The 25,205-nt window shown below is 55.8% G+C and overlaps 1 protein-coding gene and 1 long non-coding RNA gene across 2 annotated transcripts in view; both read left to right on the top strand.

Annotated features, from left to right (window-relative positions):
* The window catches only part of CALN1 (calneuron 1), an 88,817-nt gene that overhangs the window by 43,956 nt on the left and 19,656 nt on the right, over positions 1–25,205 (top strand). Inside the window, exons 4-5 of the mRNA XM_058854682.1 lie at positions 6,587–6,730; positions 16,363–16,475. Of these exons, the coding sequence (XP_058710665.1) occupies positions 6,587–6,730; positions 16,363–16,475 (257 nt within the window). The remainder of the gene's footprint in view (positions 1–6,586; positions 6,731–16,362; positions 16,476–25,205) is intronic.
* On the top strand, positions 2,831–3,163 carry LOC131587139 (uncharacterized). Its single transcript, XR_009279307.1, has 3 exons — positions 2,831–2,854; positions 2,973–2,997; positions 3,072–3,163. It is a non-coding gene; the product is annotated as an uncharacterized LOC131587139 (long non-coding RNA).

Raw genomic sequence — 25,205 nt, 5'->3', positions numbered from 1 at the left:
AATGGGAAAGAGTAACTTTTAAAAATAGAGATAATTTAGGTGACGTCAAAGGCATCTGGTGTCCTTTTCCAGCAACGTGAGCCTGATCTGCTTTGCTTTGTGTAGAAATCTCTCTGCACCCAGCACGGGGCTGTGCTGCTCGGGGCTGCTTCATCCACAGCCCCTTTCTCTCTGGGATATTCATGGGTTTGTGGCAGAGCCAGGAGCTCTGTGCTTCCAGCACCAGGACCTGTGCCCCAGGAGCAGCTCCTGTGCCCAGAGACCCAGGGGACAGTCCCTGCTTCACCCTCCCGAAAATCAGCTCCTCATCCCCTCAGGGATTCATCCCCTCCTGGAATCAGGCTGGATCCTCGGCTGGATTCCCACCTGGAACTGTGGGGAGAGGGGCAGGAGTGCCTGGGCTTTACCAGCCCTCACCACCCCTGCTGCCTTCAGCTCTGGAGGAGCCTCTGGAATGGCACAGAAGGCTCTGGATGCAGCTGGGAATCAGGCAGGGATTTGGGAATCAGGCAGGGATTCTGGAATCAGGCAGGGATTTGGGAATCAGGCAGGGATGGGGCTGGGAATCAGGCAGGGATTTGGGAATCAGGGATTTGGGAATCAGGCAGGGATTCGGGAATCAGGGATTTGGGAATCAGGCAGGGATTTGGGAATCAGGCAGGGATAGGGCTGGGAATCAGGCAGGGATTTGGGAATCAGGCAGGGATTTGGGAATCAGGCAGGGATTTGGGAATCAAGCAGGGATTTGGGAATCAGGCAGGGATTTGGGAATCAGGCAGGGATTTGGGAATCAAGCAGGGATTGGGCTGGGAATCAGGCAGGGATTTGGGAATCAGGGATTCGGGAATCAGGCAGGGATTTGGGAATCAGGGACAAGGCCAGGAATCAGGCAGGGATTTGGGAATCAGGCAGGGATAGGGCTGGGAATCAGGCAGGGATTTGGGAATCAGGCAGGGATTCTGGAATCAGGCAGGGATTTGGGAATCAGGCAGGGATTTGGGAATCAGGCAGGGATTTGGGAATCAAGCAGGGATTGGGCTGGGAATCAGGCAGGGATTTGGGAATCAGGGACAGGGCCAGGAATCAGGCAGGGATTTGGGAATCAGGCAGGGTTTGGGAATCAGGCAGGGATTCAGGAATCAGGCAGGGATTCAGGAATCAGGCAGGGATTTGGGAATCAGGCAGGGATTTGGGAATCAGGCAGGGATTTGGGAATCATGCCAAGATCCTTGTGTTTGGAATCAGGCAGGGTCTGGGGCTGTGCATGAGATGCAGCAGAGAGGGAATGCAGGAACTGGAGCAGGGGATGGAACCGGCAGCACGAGGCTGGTGTGAGAGAAAGGGAATAAATCAGAGAAAGGGAATAAATCAGGAATGACTCAAAGCTGGGGCGTGGGAGGAGATGGCCCCAGGTCCCTGGGGATGAGGCTCTCACTGCGGGCTGGGGCAGGAGGGGAGGGAATGATGGACCCCACAGAGAAAAGGAGTGCATCTGTTGGGAGGATGAGCTGGAAGAGGCTCAAACACCTGCTGGGATTTCCCAGCCATCACCTGTATCCTTTCCCAGGGGTTTTCCATGGGCCAGCACCTGAGGTCACACAGATAAGTGGTGGCTCCTCTGTCCCCTCAGCACCCCGGGAGAGGCTGTCCCCAGCTCAGGTGTGGCTCTGCCTCCCAGACAGAGATGGATGGCCCAGCATAAATTATCTCCTCCAAAGCAGAGCTTAAGGTGGACTTCTGCAGAGTTCAGAGCAGCTCACTGCAGTTCTAATGCCAGCTCTGAGATGCAATTGCAGCCTCTGTGCTTGGCTGTGTGCTCAGGTTCTGAGATTTCCTGGTACTTTTAGAAATGTTCATTTGTTCAGCAGATACAGAAGTGGCCACTGAAATGTGACATGGGATGTGTTTTGGAGGTATGGAGTGAGCAGGAGTGAGATGATGATAAAGGCAAGGGTTACACGGCTTTTTCCAGCTCAGACAATGCCCTGTAATTGTGTGTCAGGAGTCCTTCAGCTTTGATATCACAGCAGTTAATTAAAGCAGCCCTCTGAAGAGCCTGTCTGTGCTGGCAGCTCTGCTGCCTCCTTCCCAAGCACCAAACAGGCTCTGAAGGCAGCGCTGCTGTTCAGTGCATCCATCTGTGGGGAAATGGGAAATGGGAAATGGGAGATGGGAAATGGGAAATGGGAGATGGGAGATGGGAAATGGGAGATGGGAGATGGGAGATGGGAAATGGGAGATGGGAGATGGGAAATGGGAAATGGGAGATGGGAAATGGGAGATGGGAAATGGGAAATGGGAACTGGGAGATGGGAAATGGGAAATGGGAAATGGGAGATGGGAAATGGGAAATGGGAGATGGGAGATGGGAAATGGGAAATGGGAAATGGGAAATGGGAGATGGGAGATGGGAACTGGGAGATGGGAAATGGGAAATGGGAAATGGGAAATGGGAGATGGGAGATGGGAGATGGGAGATGGGAAATGGGAGATGGGAGATGGGAAATGGGAGATGGGAGATGGGAAATGGGAAATGGGAGATGGGAACTGGAGATGGGAAATGGGAGATGGGAAATGGGAAATGGGAACTGAGAGATGGGAAATGGGAGATGGGAAATGGGAAATGGGAGATGGGAGATGGGAAATGGGAGATGGGAGATGGGAAATGGGAAATGGGAAATGGGAGATGGGAAATGGGAGATGGGAAATGGGAGATGGGAAATGGGAGATGAACTGGGATCCACCTCTGGCTTTACTGGGCTGAGCCAGTCTGGTTTCCAGGTGCTGGAAGGAGGACAGGACAAAACAAAACAAAAAAAAAAGGGGGAAAAAAAGAAAAAGATGTTTCCAAAAGGTAGGAAATGAAAAGAAATGAGTTCTTCAGTGTTATTTAAAATGCCATTAAGGCTTGCAAGGAAAGCAATCCCTTTCAAGCTGGATTGTCTGTGCTTGCCTCCAACACGTTTTTCCAGTGGAATTCTCAAGGACTGCTTTCAGGTACACAGCACACAGAGACAGAACAGGGATTTATTCTCAGGAAGGCTTTATTCTTATGGGCCTTTGATGTGCAGAAACTGCAGCTTCATTCAAACAACCAAACAGCAGAGAAATGCAAATATTTCAATCACTCTCCTGGAACATTTGGAGGATTCAAGGTTTAGTACAACAGTTTTTCCTGTTTTCTGCAAAAGGTAAACAGAGGAAGAAGAAACCCATTTGCAATGAGTTTGCTGCTCTCTGTACAGGGAAATACTTGGGAATTGCTGGTGAAGCTGCTGGAGCTGTGTCAGTTTTCCTGAGGGGCTCAAGTGTTGCTGTGGGGCTTTTTGGGGCTCCCTTAAGGAAACACTCCAGTGATGCTTTGGGAAAAGCTTTTCCAAATTGCTTTAGAGTTCACCAATGTGATTGGAATTGTTCCATGGAACAGCCCCTCTGGGAACAAAGCAGAGCCAGCCCCGGGTTGGGAGAGTTTGGGGGGGTTTGGGAGGGTTTGGGGGGGTTTGGGAGGGTTTGGAGGTTCACTGGGTTTTGTCCCTGTGCCATCCCTGCTCTCCTGGAGCTGCTGGAGCACCTGGAATGCTCCTGGATATTCCCCATCCCTGCAGCCCTGCTCCTGCCTGCTCTGGGGTGCTGAAGAGGAGCAGAGGCTGCAGCAGCTCTGGGACAGCCCAGGGCAGGGTGAGAGCTCCAGCTGGGGATGCTGAAGGGCTCCGCTGCCATCCCAATAACCGAGGGAAATGTTTTGACACTTCCCGCTGGAATACGCCGGGGGGACGCTGCCATTAGATAAAAACGGGGTTATTTTGACACTTCGTTGCAATTTGTGGCAGGGAGAAAAAAAAACCCAAAAAACCCACCCAAAAAACGGAGAGTGAGAATAGCAGATGGAGGGCTGGAAATTTCCATTTTTTTAGCTGTAGTAGTTCCAAGCCTCCCTCCCCGGTTCACTCGAGGACGAGCTGGTTGCAGTTTCAGATCGTTCCCTGCGTGCTCGGGGCCCAAAGGTGCAGCTCAGGGCTGGGATCCATGGGTGGGGAGCTTTGGGGTGCTGTTATCCCCACTCTTGTCTCACCAATGCCGGGATCCTGTGGCACTGGCTGAGCGCTGATCGCGCTTTTCCGCTGGGATTTACACCCCAGGGCAGCCGAGGGCGGCCAGGGGATGCGATGGAATTAATTCTCCAGGGAATCCTTATTCCTCCTCCTCCTCCAGGAGACACAGCAGAATCGCGATGCTTGCCCAGGGAAATCCCTGGGAATAAACCCGAGCAGGGAGCTGGGATGAGCGGGAAGGTCGGGCAGGAGCAGGGGGAGGCTCGGGGAGGGAAGGGCTGCAGCAGGAGGAGGATGAGGATGAGGATGGATCTGGGGGAGTTGAGCACTTGCTGGGTGAGGTGTCGGGGCCGGGCTCTGGCAGAGCTGTTTGTGCCCTTCAGAAAGGTGATGAAGATTCCTCCTTTTCCCTGGCTCTCCCCTCCCGCTCCCGGAGGAGGGGGATTGATTGGACATGTGCTCTGTAATCGGGAAGCTGCAAAGTGCAGCTGTTCAATGGGAGGAGAGAGAGGGAATGAATTAAAAGCAAACACATCTCCCCCCTCCTTTCCCTGCACAGCTCTGGAATGCTCAAATCACTCTGGGAAGGGAGTGCTGTGCCCTGGGCTCCTGTGGAACAGGAATCTTCACACCCAGGGACAAACCTCAGGCTAAACTTTCCTGGGAAACCTTTTCCTCTGCTCCTGCTGCCTCAGCCCCCTCTGCTCCCAAAGCCTGATTTGTTCCCTCCTCCCCGCTGGACTTTCACCCTTCCAGTTCTTCCCAGCCTTAGATCATTTGGGAATTTCATTCACGTTGTAGCTGCTGCCCCTTTGAGGCCATTAACAAAGGTGTTCATCAGCATGAATGGGTGGCCAGGGCTGGATGGGGCTTGGAGAAACCTGGAATAGTGGAACAAGGTGAGCCTTGGTCCCTTCCAGCCCAAATCACTGCAGGACTCTGTGATTCCGTGGGGCAGGATGAACTTCCAGTTCTCTGATTGTTCCTGGGATCTTTCCCCCCTTTTATCCTCTAATACGGATCTGTGTCAGCTGCCCACATTTGGGAGTAAATGGAGACACTGCTTAGGGAAAGAGGAATATTGGGATTTCTGACCCCCCAGGGAGGGGAAATCCACCTGCCTGATTTTCCAGGCTGGGCAGGGGGAGAGGGCAGCAGCACCTCCACACGTTCCCCCTGTGATCCTTGAAGGACAGAGCTCAGGGTAAAGCATTCCTGTGGAGATGCTGCAGTGGGAAAGATCCCAAAGGTTCTCCCAAGCCCCAGCACTGTCTGTGGAGAGCCTGGCTCCATGGACCACATCCCCTCGCAGCTCTGAGCCGGGAGCATCTGTTGCCATGGTGACTTGGTGGGGAAAGTCATCTGGGGAAAGTGCTGCTGTATTTTTAGCTTTGGGTAATGAAATGTAACAGCTGGAGAGGAAGGTGAGGGGCAGCCGGGGCCCACGGGAGCCTGGAGCAGGGTTTGGGAGCAGGGCTGGGTGCAGGGAGGGTGCTCAGGATGGGCAGCACCTGCAGGAGCTTGGGAATGACTCCTGGGAAGAGAAGGGGATGAGGAGGAGCTGTTCCATGGTGAGATAAAGAAGAGGCACTGCCTGAGGTCACACTGCTCCTGTACAGTGTGTTCAGCCTATAAATAGCTCACATCTACCTCGGCACCAGTGGTATTTATAGACTGGGGAGGGGAAAAGGCTCTGTTTGGTGGTGGGAGTGGATTTGGGAAGGATGTGCCAGGCTTGGTCAAAAGTTCAGGTCTTTGAGAGGAGCAGAAAGCCCCAAATGTGAGGAGGGTTCTGCTCTGCCCAAGGCTCAAAGGCTGAGTGCTGTTAATGCACTTTTGGGATGGGAGTGCCTGGAGAGGGCTCTCAGCTGGGGCTGCTCTGTGGATATTCCACAAGTCTCCTTTATCCCTGGCATTTACCCCTGGCATTTGGATCAGTCTCACTCGCCTGGAAACTTTTCCAGATTCACATTTTACTTCCTAAAATCCTCCCCTGGCTCCCTGCAATGAACCTCATTCTTCTGCCTTCAGCTGTCACGAGTTTGTTTTCCCATTAATTGATTTGGGTGTAATATTTACTGCACTGAGCTCTCAGGACCACAGATGAAAGGAGATTTCCCTGCAGCTGGTGGAGTCTGATGGGATTCAGGGATTCATTCCCACTCCAAAGTCTCCTGGAATTACGAGCTGAAGCTTTGAGCAGCCTCCCCACCTTTCCCTCCCAGGGCTGGCAGGGAGACAGAGGGAATTCAGCTTTGGGAAGTCACAGCTGGTGCAAAGCCGAGCCCAGAGCGTGGAGATGGGAGATGTGGCCCAATATTCCCTGGAATGAATTCCCTCTGTGTCCCCAGGAAATCCCGTGTGCACAGGAGCCGTGGGGCTGGGGGAGGTTTATGGGTGTGCACGAACATATCCTGATCCTCCTGCCCCAGGACCATCAAATATTCACAATTAACGCTGGAAAAAGCAACAGCTGCTGCCTCTGTGCTCAGCATCCACCATAACAGCTCCTCCTTTCCCCCTTGCCTCCACAGAGATCCGAGAGGCTTTCCGAGTGCTGGACCGGGACGGGAATGGCTTCATCTCCAAGCAGGAGCTGGGCATGGCCATGCGCTCCCTGGGCTACATGCCCAGCGAGGTGGAGCTGGCCATCATCATGCAGCGCCTGGACATGGATGGTGAGTCCTCAGCGGGGTCTGCTCCCTCCTGGGGCGTTCCCAGCGGCTTTCCCGGCTCTCGGCAGCCCTTGGATCCGGATCCAACAATTCCTGGTGGGAGAGGGAGCTGGGGAGCTCTGCTTTCCCCACCCAAAAGGAAAGGGCAGGGTGAGAGGTGAAGCTGCTGTGGGTAATCCTGGGGATCAGGCAGTCCATGGAAGGGGGACAGGCCATCCCTCGTGGGATTCACCTGGGTGGAGACAGAGCAGCTCTCACAAGTTCACAAACCCCAACAATCCCACCCTGGGCATCCCTGGCAGCTCCTGCAGCTCTGGCAGCCTCTGGGACCATTCCCTGGGGAGCCTGGGCAGTGCCAGCACCTCTGGGGGAAGAACCTTTACAAAATCCAACCCAAACCTCCCTGACACAGCTCCAGCCTTCCCCTGGGTCTGTCCCTGTCCCACAGGGCAGAGACAGGAGCTGGGTGTCCCCACACGAGTGGAGAGGGGCTGTCCCAGCCTAGAGGGGACATTCCCCAGGAGAAAAACAAACCAAAGCCAGATGGCAGAAGCTGCGCCAGGCTGCAGGTGATGGAAGCAATTCCTTTGGTGCCATCACCATCATGGAATATCCTGAATTGGAAGGGAACCCCGGGATCATCCAGTCCAGCTCCTGGACCAGCCAGACACCTCAACAATCCCACCCTGCACAGATAAACCTTGCCAGGCTCTTCCCCCTGCCCTGCTGGGCATCCCTGGCCCCTGACACTTCCCAGGAGAGGAGCAGGATTCCCACCCAGCCGAGCTGCCCAGTCCCTCGCTGCTCCAATAAGGGAGGTGTTGATTGCTCTGCAAAGAGAAGTTCTGAGGGGTGGAATCATTCCGAGCCAATTCCTGCTGGGAGAGCTCGTCAAACAATTACCGAGGGAATAAAAGCAACAGAACTGCCATTAGAGGGGAGAGGGAAAGGCGGGATCAGGATGCTGGAGCCAGGGAGGAATTTCAGCTGCTGCAGAGCTCACCGAGAGCTGAGCACAACCAGCAATTCCTTTAAGATGTCCTTGGCCGGGCAGGAGAGGAGATGTCCCTGCTGCCAGCAGCTCGTGGAGAGGCTGGGGAGGAGGTGCAGCCTGGTCCTGGGGCTGTGGCAGGGTGGGAACACGGAAATCCTGCCCCAGCAGGAGGATGCAGGGATGCAGGGAGATGCTGGAACCCTCGGGAGAGCAGAGCTGGGGGAGAGGGGGCAGCGAGAGCCTCCTGCCCCAGGGGGACTGCACGGGACAATTGTCACCAGGGCAGGGAGGGTGACAGCCCCCGAGGGTGCCAGCAGAGAGAAGCTGGCAGGGAGAGGAGATCCCCTTGGGAATGGTCTCATTCCGGAAAGAAAAGGGGGAAAAAGGAAACCATTGCTTTAAAGAGGGTTTTGTCCAAAAATTGTTGTTTGCCCCTTGCCCTGCTGTGCTGGCCTTTCCTGGCAGAGAGGGGCTCAGGGCTGGCAAAGCCAGGCTTAGTGTGCTGCCAGCTCCTGGGGTCTTTTCCCGAAATTCTGAGCTTTGTTGGAAAAAGAGTGCTGGGACTTGGCTCCCAGTCCAGATTTGTCTCCAGTCCTTCCCTGACTCTGGCAGCCTTTGGCTCCGTTCTGTGCAGACTGCTGCTGTGGAGGGAGCTGAGCTGGGGGGTTAAACCTGGAACCGTGGAGGTGCTAAATTCCTGATTCCAGGGAGCTCTCTGTGCTTCCTGCAGGGATGGCAGCTGGTCCCCCAGCTCCAAACTGGTTGTACTGGTGCAGGGTTGGAGCAGGCGTCTGGGGGAGGCTGTGCCAGGGGAAGGGCCAAGGGGGACGTGGATTTAAAAAAGTCAGGGAATGGGAAATTCCTGAGGCACTGAGCAAAGAGGGGAATGTTCTGTGAAAGATTTCCCTTGCCTGCAAATTGAATTAGTGCTGTACAGCTTGAATTTATATTACTATGGCTACTTTTCCTCCAATGGATTCTTCACTTTTCCTGGGATTTAACTTGAACTGTGGAGTGAGAACCAGCAAAAGCCTCCTCCTTCCTCTCCCAGTGGGAAAGGGCATCCTTCAGGAGCAGGGCAGGAATGCTGCTTGTGCCCAGGGCTCCCAGGAGCAGCCTGAGCACCTTCCCATGTATTCCTGGGGAGAATTGCTGGGTTTTTCCAGGTCTTTGCTTGGCATTAGATGGGTTGGAAGCCTGGATGGATGAAAGGTCAGGCTCAGGGAGGAGTCCCCAGTGGTCAGGAGAGCCAGGGGGGAGGTGAAATCCTCTGCACATCTCTGGCCCGTGCCGTGAGTTATGATGTGCTGGCAGGTGGAGCAGCCAGACATCCATTCCTTCCTTCCCATCCAAACTGCTGCCAGGGCCTGAAAATGAGGTAAGAAAATTGGCAGGGCCTGGGGTTTAACCTGAGCCAGCCTGAGCAGCCCCAAGATCCAGTTTTCATCAGCAAATTCCAGCGTGGCAGAGAGCCCGTGTCTGCCACGGCCGATTTCACTGAGGAAAGAACCGGGCTGGGCTGGGCTGGGCTGAGCTGGGCTGGGTTAAACCCGGCTGGGCTGAGCTGGGCTGGGCTGGGCTGAGCTGGGCTGAGCTGGGCTGAGCTGAGCTGAGCTGAGCTGAGATGAGCTGGGCTGGGCTGGGCTGAGCTGAGCTGGGCTGAGCTGAGCTGGGCTGGGCTGAGCTGGGCTGAGCTGGGCTGGTGTTCCCTGTTTTCTGCAGGGATGGGGATGAAGGGAGCAGGATTGCCAGGCTGGACACGGGGATCTCAGAGGAGCATCTGAAGTGACCTGACAGGAGCATTTCACACCTGGCTGTCACCTCCTGCCACCGAGCCAGGAGTGGCACAGGGACCTTCCACTGTCCCAGGCTGCTCCAAGCCCCGTCCAACCTGGCCTCAGGCACTTCCAGGGATGGGACAGATGGGTTAGGATGGAGTTTGGGTTTGTCCTTTGATCTCAAAGTGATTTTTTCAGTGTGAGAAATGCTCCAGCCACATTCCAGCCTGGCTGTCCTTTAAAATGTGTTGCTGAGCTGGGAATTTCGGGCAGCGGGCTGGACTTGATGAGACCTGTCTGGATTTACAGGGGCCACTGTCTCCATGTCTGCTCTCATTTGGACAATGAGGATTATCACATTTTATCCCATTCTGTGTTCTCACTGCAGAAGTGAGGAGTAATTACAGCTGCTCCTGCAGCCTGTCAGATCTGCAGCTCGGGAGTTCATCAAATTATGCCAAATTATATCAAATGATACCAAATGCTACCCAACCCTGCCTCTGCTGAAGTGCAGCCCTGCTGAAGGGACAGCACAAAAGGAAGCTCTGAAGTGCAGTCCCTGCTCTGGAGCCCCTGGGCTGAGCTGCACCTCGTGCCCTGTGCTCTGGTTGGATCCTTGCTGTGTTTTATTTCCTCCTGAGAAATACCCCCAGGAGCACCCAGAGCTCTGTTCCATGAGCTGCTGCTGCTCCCCAGGGTGTGTGTGCCCCCAGGAGCACCCAGAGCTCTGTTCCATGAGCTGCTGCTGCTGCTCCCCAGGGTGTGTGTGTGCCCCCAGAAACACCCAGAGCTCTGTTCCATGAGCTGCTGCTGCTGCTCCCCAGGCTGTGTGTGCCCCCAGAAACACCCAGAGCTCTGTTCCATGAGCTGCTGCTGCTCCCCAGGCTGTGTGTGCCCCCAGAGCTCTGTTCCATGAGCTGCTGCTGCTCCCCAGGCTGTGTGTGCCCCCAGAGCTCTGTTCCATGAGCTGCTGCTGCTCCCCAGGCTGTGTGTGTGTGCCCCCAGAAACACCCAGAGCTCTGTTCCATGAGCTGCTGCTGCTCCCCAGGGTGTGTGTGCCCCCAGAGCTCTGTTCCATGAGCTGCTGCTGCTCCCCAGGCTGTGTGTGTGTGCCCCCAGAGCCCTGTTCCATCAGCTGCTGCTGCTCCCCAGGGTGTGTGTGTGCCCCCAGAAACACCCAGAGCCCTGTTCCATCAGCTGCTGCTGCTCCCCAGGCTGTGTGTGTGCCCCCAGAGCCCTGTTCCATCAGCTGCTGCTGCTCCCCAGGGTGTCAGACCCTCCCCAGGGCAGGGGGCAGAGGATGGGGGTCCTGGGGGTCTGGGGGTGATCCCGCTGCTCCTGATCCGTGGGACAGAGGGTTCAGCAGCTCACGGAGCTGCAGAGATCCCCAGGGAGGGAGGGGATTTCAGAGAGGGCTGGGGGCACAGGGAGCTCACCCACGGGGGGCTGCTGGCACATCCCTGGGGACATGTGGTGCCAGGGCTGGCTCCTTGGCACCCTGCAGCTCCCTGGGGCCCGGCTGCAGCTGGCAGGTGTCTGATGGGCATTTATTGCACTCCCTGTTTGCCTTGCACTGCTCCTCCTTGTTTGAGTGCTCGTGCTGGAGCAGGGACAGGTCCCAGCAGATTCCCTGTCCTCCCCAGTCTGTCTCCTGCTCAGACTCTGGCAGTTCACAGATTTATTTTTAATGGGAAGCAAGCTGTTCCCGAGGAGCTGCTCCCTGCAGGACAAGCCAAGGTGTACCAGAGGGAGGAACTCTGCAGCTCCTGGATGGACAAACCCCCCCTGCTCCTCCCTTCTGGGCTCTGCCAGCCCCACAGAAATCCCCTCCTCCAGGGATGTGTCCTACAATCCATGGATCTGTTCTGTGTGGTTGTCATGGAGCCAGAGCAGCCAGATCCACACAACTGCTCTGAAATCTGCGGGAGTGGAGGCACTTGAGAGACAGAGGGGCTCCAGTGGAGATGTTTGATCCTTTCTTTTCACTCAGATCCAGTGAAGCTTTCCATGGAACCCCAGAGTGGTTTGGGTGGGAAGGGATCTTAGAGCTCTTCTCATTCCATGGCAGGGACACCTCCCACTGTCCCAGGAGCTCCAGCCCCAGTGTCCAGCCTGGCCTTGGGCACTGCCAGGGATCCAGGGGCTGCTCTGGGAATTCCATCCCAGCCCCTGCCCACCCTGCCAGGGAACAATTCCTGCCCCAAATCCCATCCAGCCCTGCCCTCTGGCACTGGGAGCCATTCCCTGGCTCCTGTCCCTCCATCCCTTGTCCCCTGTCCCTCTCCAGCTCTCCTGGAGCCCCTTTAGGCTCTGCCAGGGTCTCTGAGGTGTCCCTGGAGCCCCTTTAGGCTCTGCCAGGGTCTCTGAGGTGTCCCTGGAGCCCCTTTAGGCTCTGCCAGGGTCTCTGAGGTGTCCCTGGAGCTTCTCCAGGTGAGGCCCCCCAGCTCTCCCAGCCTGGCTCCAGCCCTGGGAGCAGCTCCGTGGTCTCCTCTGGACTCTTTCCCACAGATCCACGTCCTTCCCGTGCTGGGGTGGTTCTTCCTCTCCCAGAAGTCACTGGAGCCATCTATAATTAAAACTGTTTTCCAAGGCCAAAGTTTGGTGCCAGACCTGCCCTGTTCCCATTGAGGGGACATTGAGTCCCTGTTCTGGACTGAGGCTGTAATTAGGGAAAATTCTCTGCCTCGTGCTGGGCAAGGGGTCAGACTGAGGAGGCTCTGACCTCCAAATGTGTGGAACCGAAAGCCTCGTCTGGGAAATGTCCCGTGCCCCATCCCAGGGCATACCTGTGCCAGCCTGGGCACTGCAGGGAGCTGCTGGAGAATAAAAATAAACAGGAGCTGTGTGCCCCGAGCTGCAAACCCAGCTCATTAACTTTAAATATCTCACCTCGGGCTCGCTGGAGGTCAGGCAGGAGGAGGGCGAATGCTGATCAGGCTCCCATGGCTGCCATTCCTTCTGATTGCCACAGTCCCCAGCTTTCTGCCAGGACTCAGAGTCCTGCAGGGAGCAAACCCCTGTGGGTGCTGGAGGCTCCTCTCAGCCAGCCTGGGGATGATGAGCTGATGTGTTTGGGCTCTGCTGGGGTGGCCAGAAAGGTTCTGAGTCATTGTTTGAGTCATGAGGCTCAGGCACAGCGTTGGTGCCCCCGGGTGACTCGGTGACATTAATGCCAGGATTAACACCGAGCTTCACGGGGGAGGGCACGGCTGCGAGGAGATCAAGGAGTGCTTTAGGTGGGTTTAAACCAGCGCTTGAGCTCAGCTCTGCTGCTCTGCTGAGATCTCCCACACAGGCACTGACCCATCCCTTGGCTGGTGAGAGCAGCTCAGGGGTGGGATCCTGCCTGGAGCCCCTCTGTCCTCACCCCCTGTGCCACTGCCAGGCTGTCCTGTCCCAACAGAGCCCTCAGCACCATTCCCTGTCCCAACAGAGCCCTCAGCACCATTCCCTGTCCCAACAGAGCCCTCAGCACCATTCCCTGTCCCAACAGAGCCCTCAGCACCATTCCCAAGGTTTCCCTGTCCCAACAGAGCCCTCAGCACCATTCCCTGTCCCAACAGAGCCCTCAGCACCATTCCCTGTCCCAACAGAGCCCTCAGCACCATTCCCAAGGTTTCCCAGTCCCAGCAGAGCCCTCAGCACCATTCCCAAGGTTTCCCTGTCCCAACAGAGCCCTCAGCACCATTCCCAAGGTTTCCCTGTCCCAACAGACCCCTCAGCACCATTCCCAAGGTTTCCATATCCCAACAGACCCCTCAGCACCATTCCCAAGGTTTCCCAGTCCCAGCACATCCCACCCCACCGTTCCCCCAGGTTTCCCTGCCCTCCCAGTTTGTAAATAAGCTCTGGGAATGTGTGAGTGCCTTGGAATCATGGAACCATTAAGCTGGGAAAGAGCTGTGAAATCCTTAAACCAGCTCGGAGATGATTTGTGGATAATCCACACATGATGTGGAATCCTGAGGACCTTGTGGAGAGCAGCACATCCGTACCTGGGGATGGGGGGTTGGATTTGGCTGCAGGGCTGGATCCCGAGCGGATCCCCCAGCGCTCCGAGCCCGTGGGGAGGAGCAGGAGGGAGAGCAGGGTCTGTGCCAAACCCAAACTCCACACTCTGCTCCGGGATGGGATGGGATGTGAGACCTGGCCTTTGCTGATGTGCTGTGCAGGTTTTGGTGCTGGTTTTTATAACATTTCTCTGGTGGCTGTCAAAAGGAATGTTCAGCCAAAGCCGTGATTTCTGTGTGTTGATGGAATGATGCTGCAGTCTCCTGAGGTGCTGATGGCAGGGAAGCTTTGTTTTCTGCAGCTTCACGGGAATGTTAAAGGGATATTTCTACCAGGCAAAAGAGGGGTCTAGCTGCCTTGCTAGCTAAGAGTTTTAATTGAAAAAGCAGTCAATAAGGGGATAATGCATTTTTCAATGGCATCTTTCTTCGGAGGTTGTGGAAAATGCTCTCATTAAGCTGCTAATTAAAGCGTGTGAAGTTAGTGATGATCCCTGCAGGAAGTCACGAGCAGCGGGGCTGCCCGAGTGCGGTACAAAATCAGATCCCAGCACTCCTGGCACCCTTTCCTCACCTGGGGACCGAGCCCTGCCCGGCCCCGAGGGCAGAGCGACATCGGGAAGGACCCGAAGTGAAGAACTCGGGGTCACACAGGCCAAAGGGGGCAGGCACCAGCATCTCTTTAACATGCAAATTGTTTTCTTGCTAATCTGGCTGATTTGAATAAATCAGCATCCTGAAGCATCCCGGTGTGCATCCCCCGGAGCCGCTGGCACCTGGCATCACCTTCCCGATCCTCCCGACCCTCCCGATCTTCCCGATCCTCCCGATCCTCCCGACCTTCCCGATCCTCCCGATCCTCCCGATCCTCCCGACCTTCCCGATCCTCCCGACCCTCGCGACCCTCCCGATCCTCCCGATCCTCCCGATCCTCCCGATCCTCCCGATCCTCCCGATCCTCCCCATCCTCCCCATCCTCCCGATCCTCCCGACCCTCCCGACCTTCCCGATCCTCCCGATCCTCCCGATCCTCCCGACCTTCCCGATCCTCCCGATCCACCCGACCTTCCCGATCCTCCCGATCCTCCCGATCCTCCCGATCCTCCCCATCCTCCCCATCCTCCCGATCCTCCCGACCCTCCCGACCTTCCCGATCCTCCCGACCTTCCCGATCCTCCCGATCCTCCCGACCCTCCCGACCTTCCCGATCCTCCCGACCTTCCCGATCCTCCCGACCCTCCCGATCCTCCCGATCCTCCCGACCCTCCCGATCCTCCCGACCCTCCCGATCCTCCCGATCTTCCCGATCCTCCCGATCTTCCCGATCCTCCCGACCTTCCCGATCCTCCCGATCCTCCCGACCCTCCCGACCTTCCCGATCCTCCCGACCTTCCCGATCCTCCCGACCCTCCCGATCCTCCCGATCCTCCCGACCCTCCCGATCCTCCCGATCCTCCCGACCTTCCCGATCCTCCCGATCCTCCCGACCCTCCCGATCCTCCCGATCCTCCCGACCTTCCCGATCCTCCCGACCCTCCCGATCCTCCCGATCTTCCCGATCCTCCCGATCTTCCCGATCCTCCCGACCTTCCCGATCCTCCCGATCCTCCCGATCCTCCCGATCCTCCCGACCCTCCCGATCCTCCCGATCCTCCCGATCCTCCCGACCCTCCCGATCCTCCCGACCTTCCCGACCTTCCCGATCCTCCCGACCCTCCCGATCCTCCCGACCCTCCCGATCCTCCCGACCTTCCCGACCTTCCCGATCCTCCCGATCCTCCCGATCCTCCCGACCCTCCCGACCCTCCCGATCCTCCCGATCCTCCCGATCCTCCCGACCCTCCCGATCCTCCCGATCCTCCCGACCTTCCCGATCCTCCCGATATTCCCGATCCTCCCGATCCTCCCCATCCTCCCGATCCTCCCGATCCTCCCGATCCTCCCGATCCTCCCGACCCTCCCGATCCTCCCGATCCTCCCGATCCTCCCGATCCTCCCGACCCTCCCGATCCTCCCGATCCTCCCGACCTTCCCGATCCTCCCGACCCTCCCGATCCTCCCGATCCTCCCGATCCTCCCGATCCTCCCGATCCTCCCGATCCTCCCGATCCTCCCGACCTTCCCTATCCTCCCGATCCTCCCGATCCTCTCGACCCTCCCGATCCTCCCGACCCTCCCGACCTTCCCGATCCTCCCGACCTTCCCGATCCTCCCGATCCTCCCGACCTTCCCGATCCTCCCGATCCTCCCGACCCCGACGGCAGCAGGAGCTTTCCAGAGCCCATAAATGTTCAGGAATTTAATGAATGGCTCTCCAAGGGATGCGGGGCCCAGCCCTTACCCCAGCGAGCTGCCCCAGTGATGAACAGAGCCCCGGAGCAGCGGCTTTTACAGGATCCCTGCGGATCCCTGAGATCCCTGTGGATCCCTGAGATCCCTGTGGATCCCTGCAGATCCCTGCCGATCCCTGTGGATCCCTGTGGATCCCTGTGGATCCCTGTGGATCCCTGCAGATCCCTGCAGATCCCTGAGATCCCTGCAGATCCCTGTGGATCCCTGCCGATCCCTGCCAATCCCTGCGGATCCCTGCCGATCCCTGCCGATCCCTGCGGATCCCTGTGGATCCCTGCAGATGGATCCCTGCAGATGGATCCCTGCCTTTCAGAGCCCCACCCCAGGCTATTCCCTCCAGCAATCCCAGATCTGCTGCCCGGAGATGGAGATTCCCCCTGGGGGCTGCTCGGGAAGGTGCCCCTGTTCACATCAGGGTGTTGTTCTATAGAACCTCTAAAAGCTCCTTCCAACCCAACCTTCTCTCTGATTTCTGACTCTGATCTTTTCCTCTCATTCCAGGGGATGGCCAGGTGGATTTTGATGAATTTATGACGATTCTGGGACCTAAGCTGGTGTCATCAGAGGGCAGGGACGGCTTCCTGGGGAACACAATAGACAGCATATTCTGGCAGGTAAGTGAGCATTGCTTTAATTGCAACTTCAGCCTCAGCAGTGTCCAGAGTGGGTTTGTTGAGGAGCACAGGATGTTTTCCCGAGTGGGAATGATTCTGGGAAGGGTGCTGAGGTCCATCATGCTGGGGGCTGTGTAAGAACACCCCACGCTGCTGGAGGGAATTGTGTCCTGTGCTCCTGTGGATGGATGCAGCTGGACACAGCAAAGCACCCCGAGACTCCTGCAACACCTTTGGGAGTCTGGAATTCACTTTTGGCAGAGAAAAGCACTTTTCTCCAGGAATCTTTGGAGTTGGGAACCTTGAAGCTGCTCCCAGAAGTGTGTCAGGGTCCCGTGGCTGTGGCAGGGCTGCTCTGCACACAGGGAAAGTGCTGGGCAGGGCAGCTCCCACTGGCATTTCTGCTGAATCCAGGGATGGAATCAGGGCTGTTCTGCACACAGGGAAAGTGCTGGGCAGGGCAGCTCCCACTGGCATTTCTGCTGAATCCAGGGATGAATTCAGGGGCATTTCTGCTGAATCCAGGGATGAACTCAGGGGCATTTCTGCTGACTCCAGGGATGGAATCAGGATAAACCTGTGTTGTGCCAGAGGAAGTTTTGCCCCAGGTGCTGCCCTGGGGGGGTTTGGTCCTGCTGGTCCCAGGCACTGGGAAGAGACACATCCAGCACTGGGAGCTGCTTTTTGAGACGTTAAACAGCACTGGAGCTTCCAGAAAAAGCAGTCCAGGCTGTTATGGCAGGATCAAAAATCCCCAGAAACAGAGAGCTGCACGTTTGCTGCCAATGGATCAAATGTGTGGCTTCCTGTGGGACTGCAGCTCCTTTCACTGACCATCCCACAACCTCTGCCTGCTAAGAAACTTTGGCTGTTCCCAGGTTTAATGAAGCAAAAGAGCCAAACCTGGAAATGAGAATTTCTGCCTTCTTTTACAACCCTCCAGCCCCGTCCAGACTGAATTGGGTGGAGCTTTGGAAGAGTATTTTAAAAGGCTTTTAAAAACTTGTTCCTGGCCTCCTGGCAAGGGACAGGAGTAACCCTGAAGATTCTGCTGTGGATTCCAGGATTTGGTTGTCAAAGCAGGAGTTTGGTGCTGGTGAAGGCCCCATGGTTTGTGATGTAGCTGGGGGGAGTAAATGGCACCAGGAGGGGCAGGACTGGGAGCCAGGGATGTTTTATTGCCTCCACTAATCCTTGGGAGCCCCATCCCATCCCACTGAGCCATTGGTGCCTTCCAGAATTCCAGCCCCTCAGGAGCTGCTCAAGAAGTGTAAAAATCCTGGTGAGAAAATCAAGTTTGTGAGCTGAGCTCTTGGATGGGGAGCAGAGAAGTCTGGAGCCTTCCTGAAAATTCCACTCACAGTTTAACCCACTGCTTTTAGTGCCCCCACCCCAAATGGCTGGAATGAGGCTGGGAGATGGGATTGTGCCTGGATTTAGAGCAGCTGAGTTCCTGGGATCAGCTTCCACAGGAACATGGCCCTGCTGCCTCCTGGGCCGTGGTGGGACAGGGAAAAGGGGGCAGAGGCTCCGGGTGGGAGCCCTGGATGGGCAGGGACAGCCCTGGGGGCCCCTTCAGGCAGCTCTGACTGAATTCCACAGGCGCTCCATGGCCTTGGAAAACAGCAGCCGTGGGCTTCACCCCCTCCTCACTCTGCACTTGCCTGGATTTCTGCCCTTGAAGAGCTCTGGCAGCTTTTCCTCTGCGGTCAGAGCACAACTGGCAGCTTTTTCCCTGTGTGGGGCGGGACAGCAGGGACCCCTGAGCTCTGAGCTGCACCCTCAGGCACCCAGGGACACTTTGCTCCCTGGAAGGTGGAGCAGGGACTGGTCCGGCTCTGGGGCTGCATTTGGGGCTGCCTGGGGGGAACTGAGTGAGAGGAGGGGGCTCAGAGCTGGCTGGGAACACGGGAGAGCAGAGGGAGGGGACAGGGATGGGACAGAGGAGATTTCCCATCCCATCCCATCCCATGGATCCCATCCCATCCCATCCCATCCCATCCCATCCCATCCCATCCCATCCCATCCCATCCCATCCCATCCCATCCCATCCCATCCCATGGATCCCATCCCATGGATCCCATCCCATCCCATCCCATGGATCCCATCCCATCCCATCCCATGGATCCCATCCCATCCCATCCCATCCCATCCCATGGATCCCATCCCATGGATCCCATCCCATCCCATCCCATCCCATCCCATCCCATCCCATCCCATCCCATCCCATCCCATCCCATGGATCCCATGGATCCCATGGATCCCATGGATCCCATGGATCCCATGGATCCCATCCCATCCCATCCCATCCCATCCCATCCCATCCCATCCCATCCCATCCCATCCCATCCCATCCCATCCCATCCCATCCCATGGATCCCATCCCTCCCATCCCATCCCATCCCATCCCATCCCATGGATCCCATCCCATCCCATCCCATCCCATCCCATCCCATCCCATGGATCCCATCCCATCCCATCCCATGGATCCCATCCCATCCCATCCCATCCCATCATCCCATCCCATCCCATCCCATCCCATCCCATCCCATGGATCCCATCCCATCCCATCCCATCCCATCCCATCCCATCCCATCCCATGGATCCCATCCCATCCCATGGATCCCATCCCATCCCATCCCATCATCCCATGGATCCCATCCCATCCCATCCCATCCCATCCCATCATCCCATGGATCCCATCCCATCCCATCCCATCCCATGGATCCCATCCCATCCCCTGAGGTTCAGCTCTGCCCATCCCTGAGCCCATGTGCAGTCATTGCTGGGAGTGCAGGAGAGTCCCAGGGGACAGATCTGGGCTCTCCTGATCTGGTCAATTAATTAGTGCCTTAATAGAGGGAAATGAAGGGGAAAATGTGTGGGAGTGGAGGCTGCACAGGGCAGGGCGTGGAGGGAGTGAGGGAGCAGGGAATGAGCGGCTGTGCTGGGGCTGTTCCCAAAGACAATTTTGCCTGGAGAGGGATTTTTCTTGATGGGCTTGAGAGATAAACCTGCTGCAGTTGGTTCCTGTGTGTTTCTCCTCCTGTCCCTGCAGAGGAGTTAATCTGATGATGGCAAATGAGCCTTGCTGCAGAGGAATTGTCTGTGTCCAATTTGATGTGGGAGCAGATCCAGGAGCCCCTCTGGAGTCAGCCCTTCCTCCTCCTCCTCCTCCTCCTCCTGCTGAGTGCAGCCCCTCTGGGCAGGTGCAGGATGTTGTAAAACCACAGGATGGGGCATTTTACATCTTGCAGCAGAATTTTTTCGCTGGTGCTGAGCTGCTCTGCTGCAAAAGTCTCAATTCCTGGATTTCAGGAGCTGCTGTGTCAGCTTTTCCAAGAACCTTCTCAAATTGACTGCTGGGGGGAAAAGAGCTGGGAGATTGGGAAGGAATTCTTTATTCAGAGGATGCTGAGGCCCTGTCCCAGGTGCCCAGAGCAGCTGGGGCTGTCCCTGGACCCCTGGCAGTGCCCAAGGCCAGGCTGGACATTGGGGACAGTGGGAGGTGTCCCTGCCATGGCTGGGGTGGCACTGGAAGGGCTTTCAGGTCCTTCCCACCCAACCCATTCCACGATCCTGGGGCTCATTCTAGCACTTTCTGAGTGCTTTTCTTCTCTGGCAATGGTGACTTATTCTCTCTCCAAACTTCCCCCAGATCTCCCTGGGTTAAAGATGATCATGATCCACGTCCTGAAGGGTGATCACTCCTCTGGCAGCCTGGATCTGCTTTGCCAACCACCCCTGCCTCTCTGAGAGTGTTCATTATTCACAGAATCCCAGGATGGGTTGGGTTGGAGGGACCTCAGAACCCCTCCAGTGCCACCCCTGCCATGGCAGGGACACCTCCCACTGTCCCCAGGGCCATCTCCCACTGTCCCAGGAGCTCCAAACCTCATCCAGCCTGGCCTTGGGCACTGCCAGGGATCCAGGGACAGCCCCAGCTGTGCCAGGCACTGCCCACCCTGCCAGGGAAGGATTTTGCTCCAGCAGGGCTCTGCCAGGACAGGGCAGGGCAGGAGCAATGGGAGAAGGAGCAGACAGAGGAATGGAAGAGCCCCCAGCCCTGAGGAATCCTCTCCTCTCCCACCTGGATGGCTCTGGAGCCAGCTGAGCGCTGATTGCTGAGCAGGAATTAAATTAGGGCAGTTAAAGACCGAATCCACCCCAGCCATGCACACTCGGAGGAAACAGGCTCCTGAGCTCGTGGCAATCAGCGTGGAGTGGCTGATTAAAGGCCATTAAAATTCACCAGGAACGATTCTCATCCTCTCTCCTCTCGCAGCCCGGCTCTTTTCCGGGTGTGGATAATCAGAGCTGCCTTCAGCTCTCACCCTGCCACAGGGGCACGGGGCTGCTGCCCCTGCCCCACTGCAGAGGGGAAAACAACACAAGAATAATTGGATTTATAGAAGATAAGGCCTGGAATCTTCAGGGAGCAACACCCTGGAAGTGTTCTGTGGCTCTCCTGTATCCAGGCACACAGGAGAAATATGAATGATGCTAAAAATTCAATTGCAACAGGAGTTGATAACTTTTGTGGTGGGGAGTTCGTTAAGGCTCAGAAATTTGTGGGGAATGTGGTAACTTTATTATATTTATGATAGCTTTATCATATTTATTCTTGCTTTCTGAATGTGAAACTGGAAAAGCTCTGAACTTCCTTCCCCTGGAAGTGTCTTTTCCACAACATCAGAAACATCCCAGTCCTTAGCAAGGTCAGCACAGACCTTGTTTAGAGCCCTGCCCAGGATAATTCACATTATCCCCCTGCTTGTGGCTGTGTTCAGAGCCTGCGGGGCTGGGCCAGTGGATGGAGTGGAAATTGCTCTGCAATTAAAGCCATCAGTTCATTTAACACCTGCACAATTCAATCCTGGCCTCGGAGCCTTTCTGTGGCTCTGGGTCACACCTGGGGGGGACTGCAGTGTCCCCTCAGCCTGTGAGTGTCCCCTGTCCCCTGTGAGTGTCCCCTGTCCTTGTGTGAGTGTCCCCTGTTCCTGTGTGTGTCCCTGTGTGTCCCCTGTCCCCTGTGAGTGTCCCCTGTCCTTGTGTGAGTGTCCCCTGTCCCTGTGTGTGTGTGTCCCCTGTCCTTGTGTGAGTGTCCCCTGTCCTTGTATGAGTGTCCCCTGTCCCCTGTGTGTGTCCCCTGTCCCTGTGAGTGTCCCCTGTCCTTGTGTGAGTGTCCCCTGTCCCTGTGTGTGTCCCTGTGTGTGTCCCTGTGTGTGTCCCTGTGAGTGTCCCCTGTCCTTGTGTGAGTGTCCCCTGTCCCCTGTGTGTGTCCCCTGTCCCTCTGTCCCCTCACCCTCTGTCCCCTGTCCCTCTGTCCCCTCCCTGCCATGGCCAGGGCTCCTCTGGTCACACAGGGGGTGGGGACAGTCCTGTCCTGGCTGTCCCCTGTCCCCATCATGGCCCTGCACCTCGTGCTCATCACTCCTGGTGGCACAGCGGTGCTGATGATGGACCAGGCACTGCTGCAGCTCCATCAGCTCAGTCCTGGAGGTTTCCTCATCTTCATTCCTGAAAGAGGGGGCAGGAGGAGATCCCAGATCAGGGAATGCTTTGGGGTGGAAGGCACCTTAAATCCCACCTTGTTCCATCCTCTTCCTCTGTCCCAGCTGCTCCCAGCCCTGTCCAGCCTGGCCTTGGGCACTGCCAGGGATCCAGGGGCAGCCCAGCTTCACTGGGATGTCCAAATTCCATGATTCTGTGACTGTTTTCCATGATTCCCTGCCTCCAGGAAGCAGGACACAGCTCTGGAGAACCAGCAGCTCCCACTGTGAGCACACTGGAAATGCAGAGAGCTGATTTCAGACAGCCTGCCCCTCTCTTTAAACACAAACCCCAAGCAGGTGCAGCCACCACGTCCCAAATAATGAATTGCACAGAAAATGAGATCTGGAATTCCATTGAGAAGGCTTTTCTGTAGCTGGGAATGAATAAAATCCCTGATTACGAGGGTTTTGATCGCTGGTGTTGCATTGAAATGCGGCAGAGGTCAAAGTCTCAGCTCACTGCAGGGATGGAAACATTTCTTGTTCATAATTAGAAAATCATTAAGGTTGGGAAAGACCTTTGAGATCATCAAGTCCAACCTAAAGCCAAAATAAAGGGCAGGAAGGAGATAGAGGAAATAGGGAAGAACAGAAAAATAAATAAATAGATGCATCCATTTGAACCTAGCACTGAAATGACAATCTGAAGAGGAGAGCCTGGGCTCTGGAGATGTGGAATGGGATCTCAGGAGCTCCTGAATTGCTGCATCAGAACAGTAAATGCAGCTTTGATTTAGACATTGATTGAAAACCCTCCCCAGTCGCACAGTACGAGGGTGGGCAGTGTCAGGGTGCTTTTAGCCAATTGTTTTTAGCCAGTTTTACCAAACTGGAGAATCTCTGGGGCACAGTGACAGGAGCAGTGACTTTGAGGAGGCAGCAATATTCCCTCTCAGAGTGCAGGTCACCGTGGGTGGGGGATGATGAAGCCCCGTTCCCTTTTAGCATGAACAAGACATGTTCAAACTTTAAATACTTCAAATATCACTGACAATAAAAAGTCACATTCTTTCAACGTGATGAACCCAGTGATTCATAAGTCTCTGTTCTCTTTAGAGCAGGGGAAGGTACCTAAGATGGAAATATTTCCCAGAAACTCAGATTTCAGTCTGTGGGGATGGAGAGCAGCCCCTGTTTGAGGGCTGAAGAGGTGAAGGGTCCCAGCTGTGCAGGCAGAGCCCCCCAGGGACACCTGGCAGGTGCCCAAAGGCTGCTCAGGGGGTGAATCCCTCCAGCAGCATCTCCAGACACCCAGCACGGAACAGAGTCCCAGGGGCAGCTGCTGCCTGAGGAATGAACTCAGCTGGCAGGAGAGGGATCTGCTGACCCTCATCTCCCTCCCTGCTGCAACTGCAGGAGCCTTTGGGAACTCATTTCCACTCAGCTCAGGGGAGAAGTCAATCAGTTAATGGCTTTAATTAGCAATATTTGCATGTCTTCCCCTAAGCACAGGCACAGATTTGCCCACGCTGGGGTTTGCAGCCCCCATGGCAGCGGGATTCAAGCTGTCCCTTGGATGTGCCACACACAAATCCCTCTTTTTTCCAAGCAAAACACACCTGGGGCTCTGTTTGAAGCAGCCTCTCCTGTCTGTGGCAGAGCCTGTACCTGGGCACATCCACTGCAACTGCTCTGCTTCCTCCTGTTTCTCCTCTGGCTCCCTGGGGAATAAATCCAAGTGCTGCATGTTCCATTTTTATGCAGGAAGCAGGAATTTCACATCCCTGTCTCGGTGTGTGATGAGCTGTCAGGGGAGCAGGACTCCTGAAATCCCAGGAACTGATCTGATCACACAGGCAGAGCTTTGGTTGCTTCTAAGGTATGATGGGATCAACGAGATAAAATTTTAATTAAATGACAACGATTCCCAGGTTTAATGGATGCTGCAGTTTTCAGTGTTCCTTGGAAACAAACCCCACAAGAGCTGAGCTTTGTGATGCTGAGGGATGTGGGGTTATTGCTGCCAACCCCATCTTCCTTCCCCATCTGTTTCTCCGTTGCTTCTGCAACATTTCAGAGCAAAATCTCATCCTCATAAAATCAGTCCTGGTAGGAACAGAGAGCAACGGGGCACCTGCTCCACGTGCATTGTTCCAAGCTGCCTGTGGAGTGGGTAATGGAGAATTATTGCAAATATTGTGTGTGTTTACATTTCTTTTATTAATAACTTCATCCAGCAGAGCTTCAAAGCTTCCTTACGCTGGGAATAGAGGTTGGATCTTGTTGAAAAGTGAGTTTGTCTCTGTCTAGAAAGCTCCTGGCTGTGCTTTCCAGCAGGGCTGGGAGCAGCAGGAGATGCTGGAAGCCATCAGGAGTGCAAAGGAGCAGCTGCTGGGCAGTGCTGGCACCAAAGGCAGCAGCTTCTGCTGCCTCCCTGCTCTGCTGGATCCTGGGCCAGAGCTCTGCCTGACCTGAGGCACCAATCCAGCACCTTCCATCTCCCAGGGGAGTCCTGGAGAGCTCCTGGCCCTGCACAGACACCCCAACAATCCCTCCCTGTCCCAACTCTCCTGCAGCTCCGGCAGCCTCGGGGCTGTGCTGGTTCCTTGGGGAGCCTGGGCAGTGCCAGCACCTCTGGGGAAGAACCTTTCTCTGAGATCCACCCCAGGAAACCAGAGCATGGATTTGCCACCTTGCCTGGCTCCCAGTGGAGCATTTATTCCTTTTTCCAGTCTGTCACTTCACCAGGAAACATTGGTTGTTGTGGGAAAAGTTTTGTTCTCAGATTTGATGAAGTGCCCTTCTCCTTTTGCCCTTGGGGGTGTCCATTGTGCCTTGGATTCTGCTTAAAGCCAGGCTTTGGAGTCCAGTGCATTGCTGGGACGTGAGTCCAACAATTCCAGATAACCCAGACAATGCAGACACCTGGATTTGTGTTTAATTCCTCCCTGAGCCTTGGCCATGGCCTCCCACATGGGAGGACCTGCTCCATCCTCCCTGGAAAGCTCTCAGCTTTGTTTTGCTATTTGGGTGCCTTTTCCTACTGCTTGGCTGACATTTCCTCCATCTTTCCTTTGTTTTCATGTGCCTGTGGAGCTGGGGATGGAGTCAGGAGCTCTCAGAAGGATTTCCAGGCAGGGAAGCAGCCTCAGTAATAAAAGGCATAAAAACACCCCCCCTCCTAAACCCAATCCATTACTTCCTTGCTCACACACTGCAAATGCAAACTCGACTT

The sequence above is a fragment of the Poecile atricapillus genome, chromosome 21 (genome assembly GCF_030490865.1).
Source record: "Poecile atricapillus isolate bPoeAtr1 chromosome 21, bPoeAtr1.hap1, whole genome shotgun sequence".
NCBI lineage: Eukaryota > Metazoa > Chordata > Aves > Passeriformes > Paridae > Poecile > Poecile atricapillus.
Note: the sequence above shows the minus strand (reverse complement) of the source record. Positions and strands in the feature narration are given on the sequence as shown.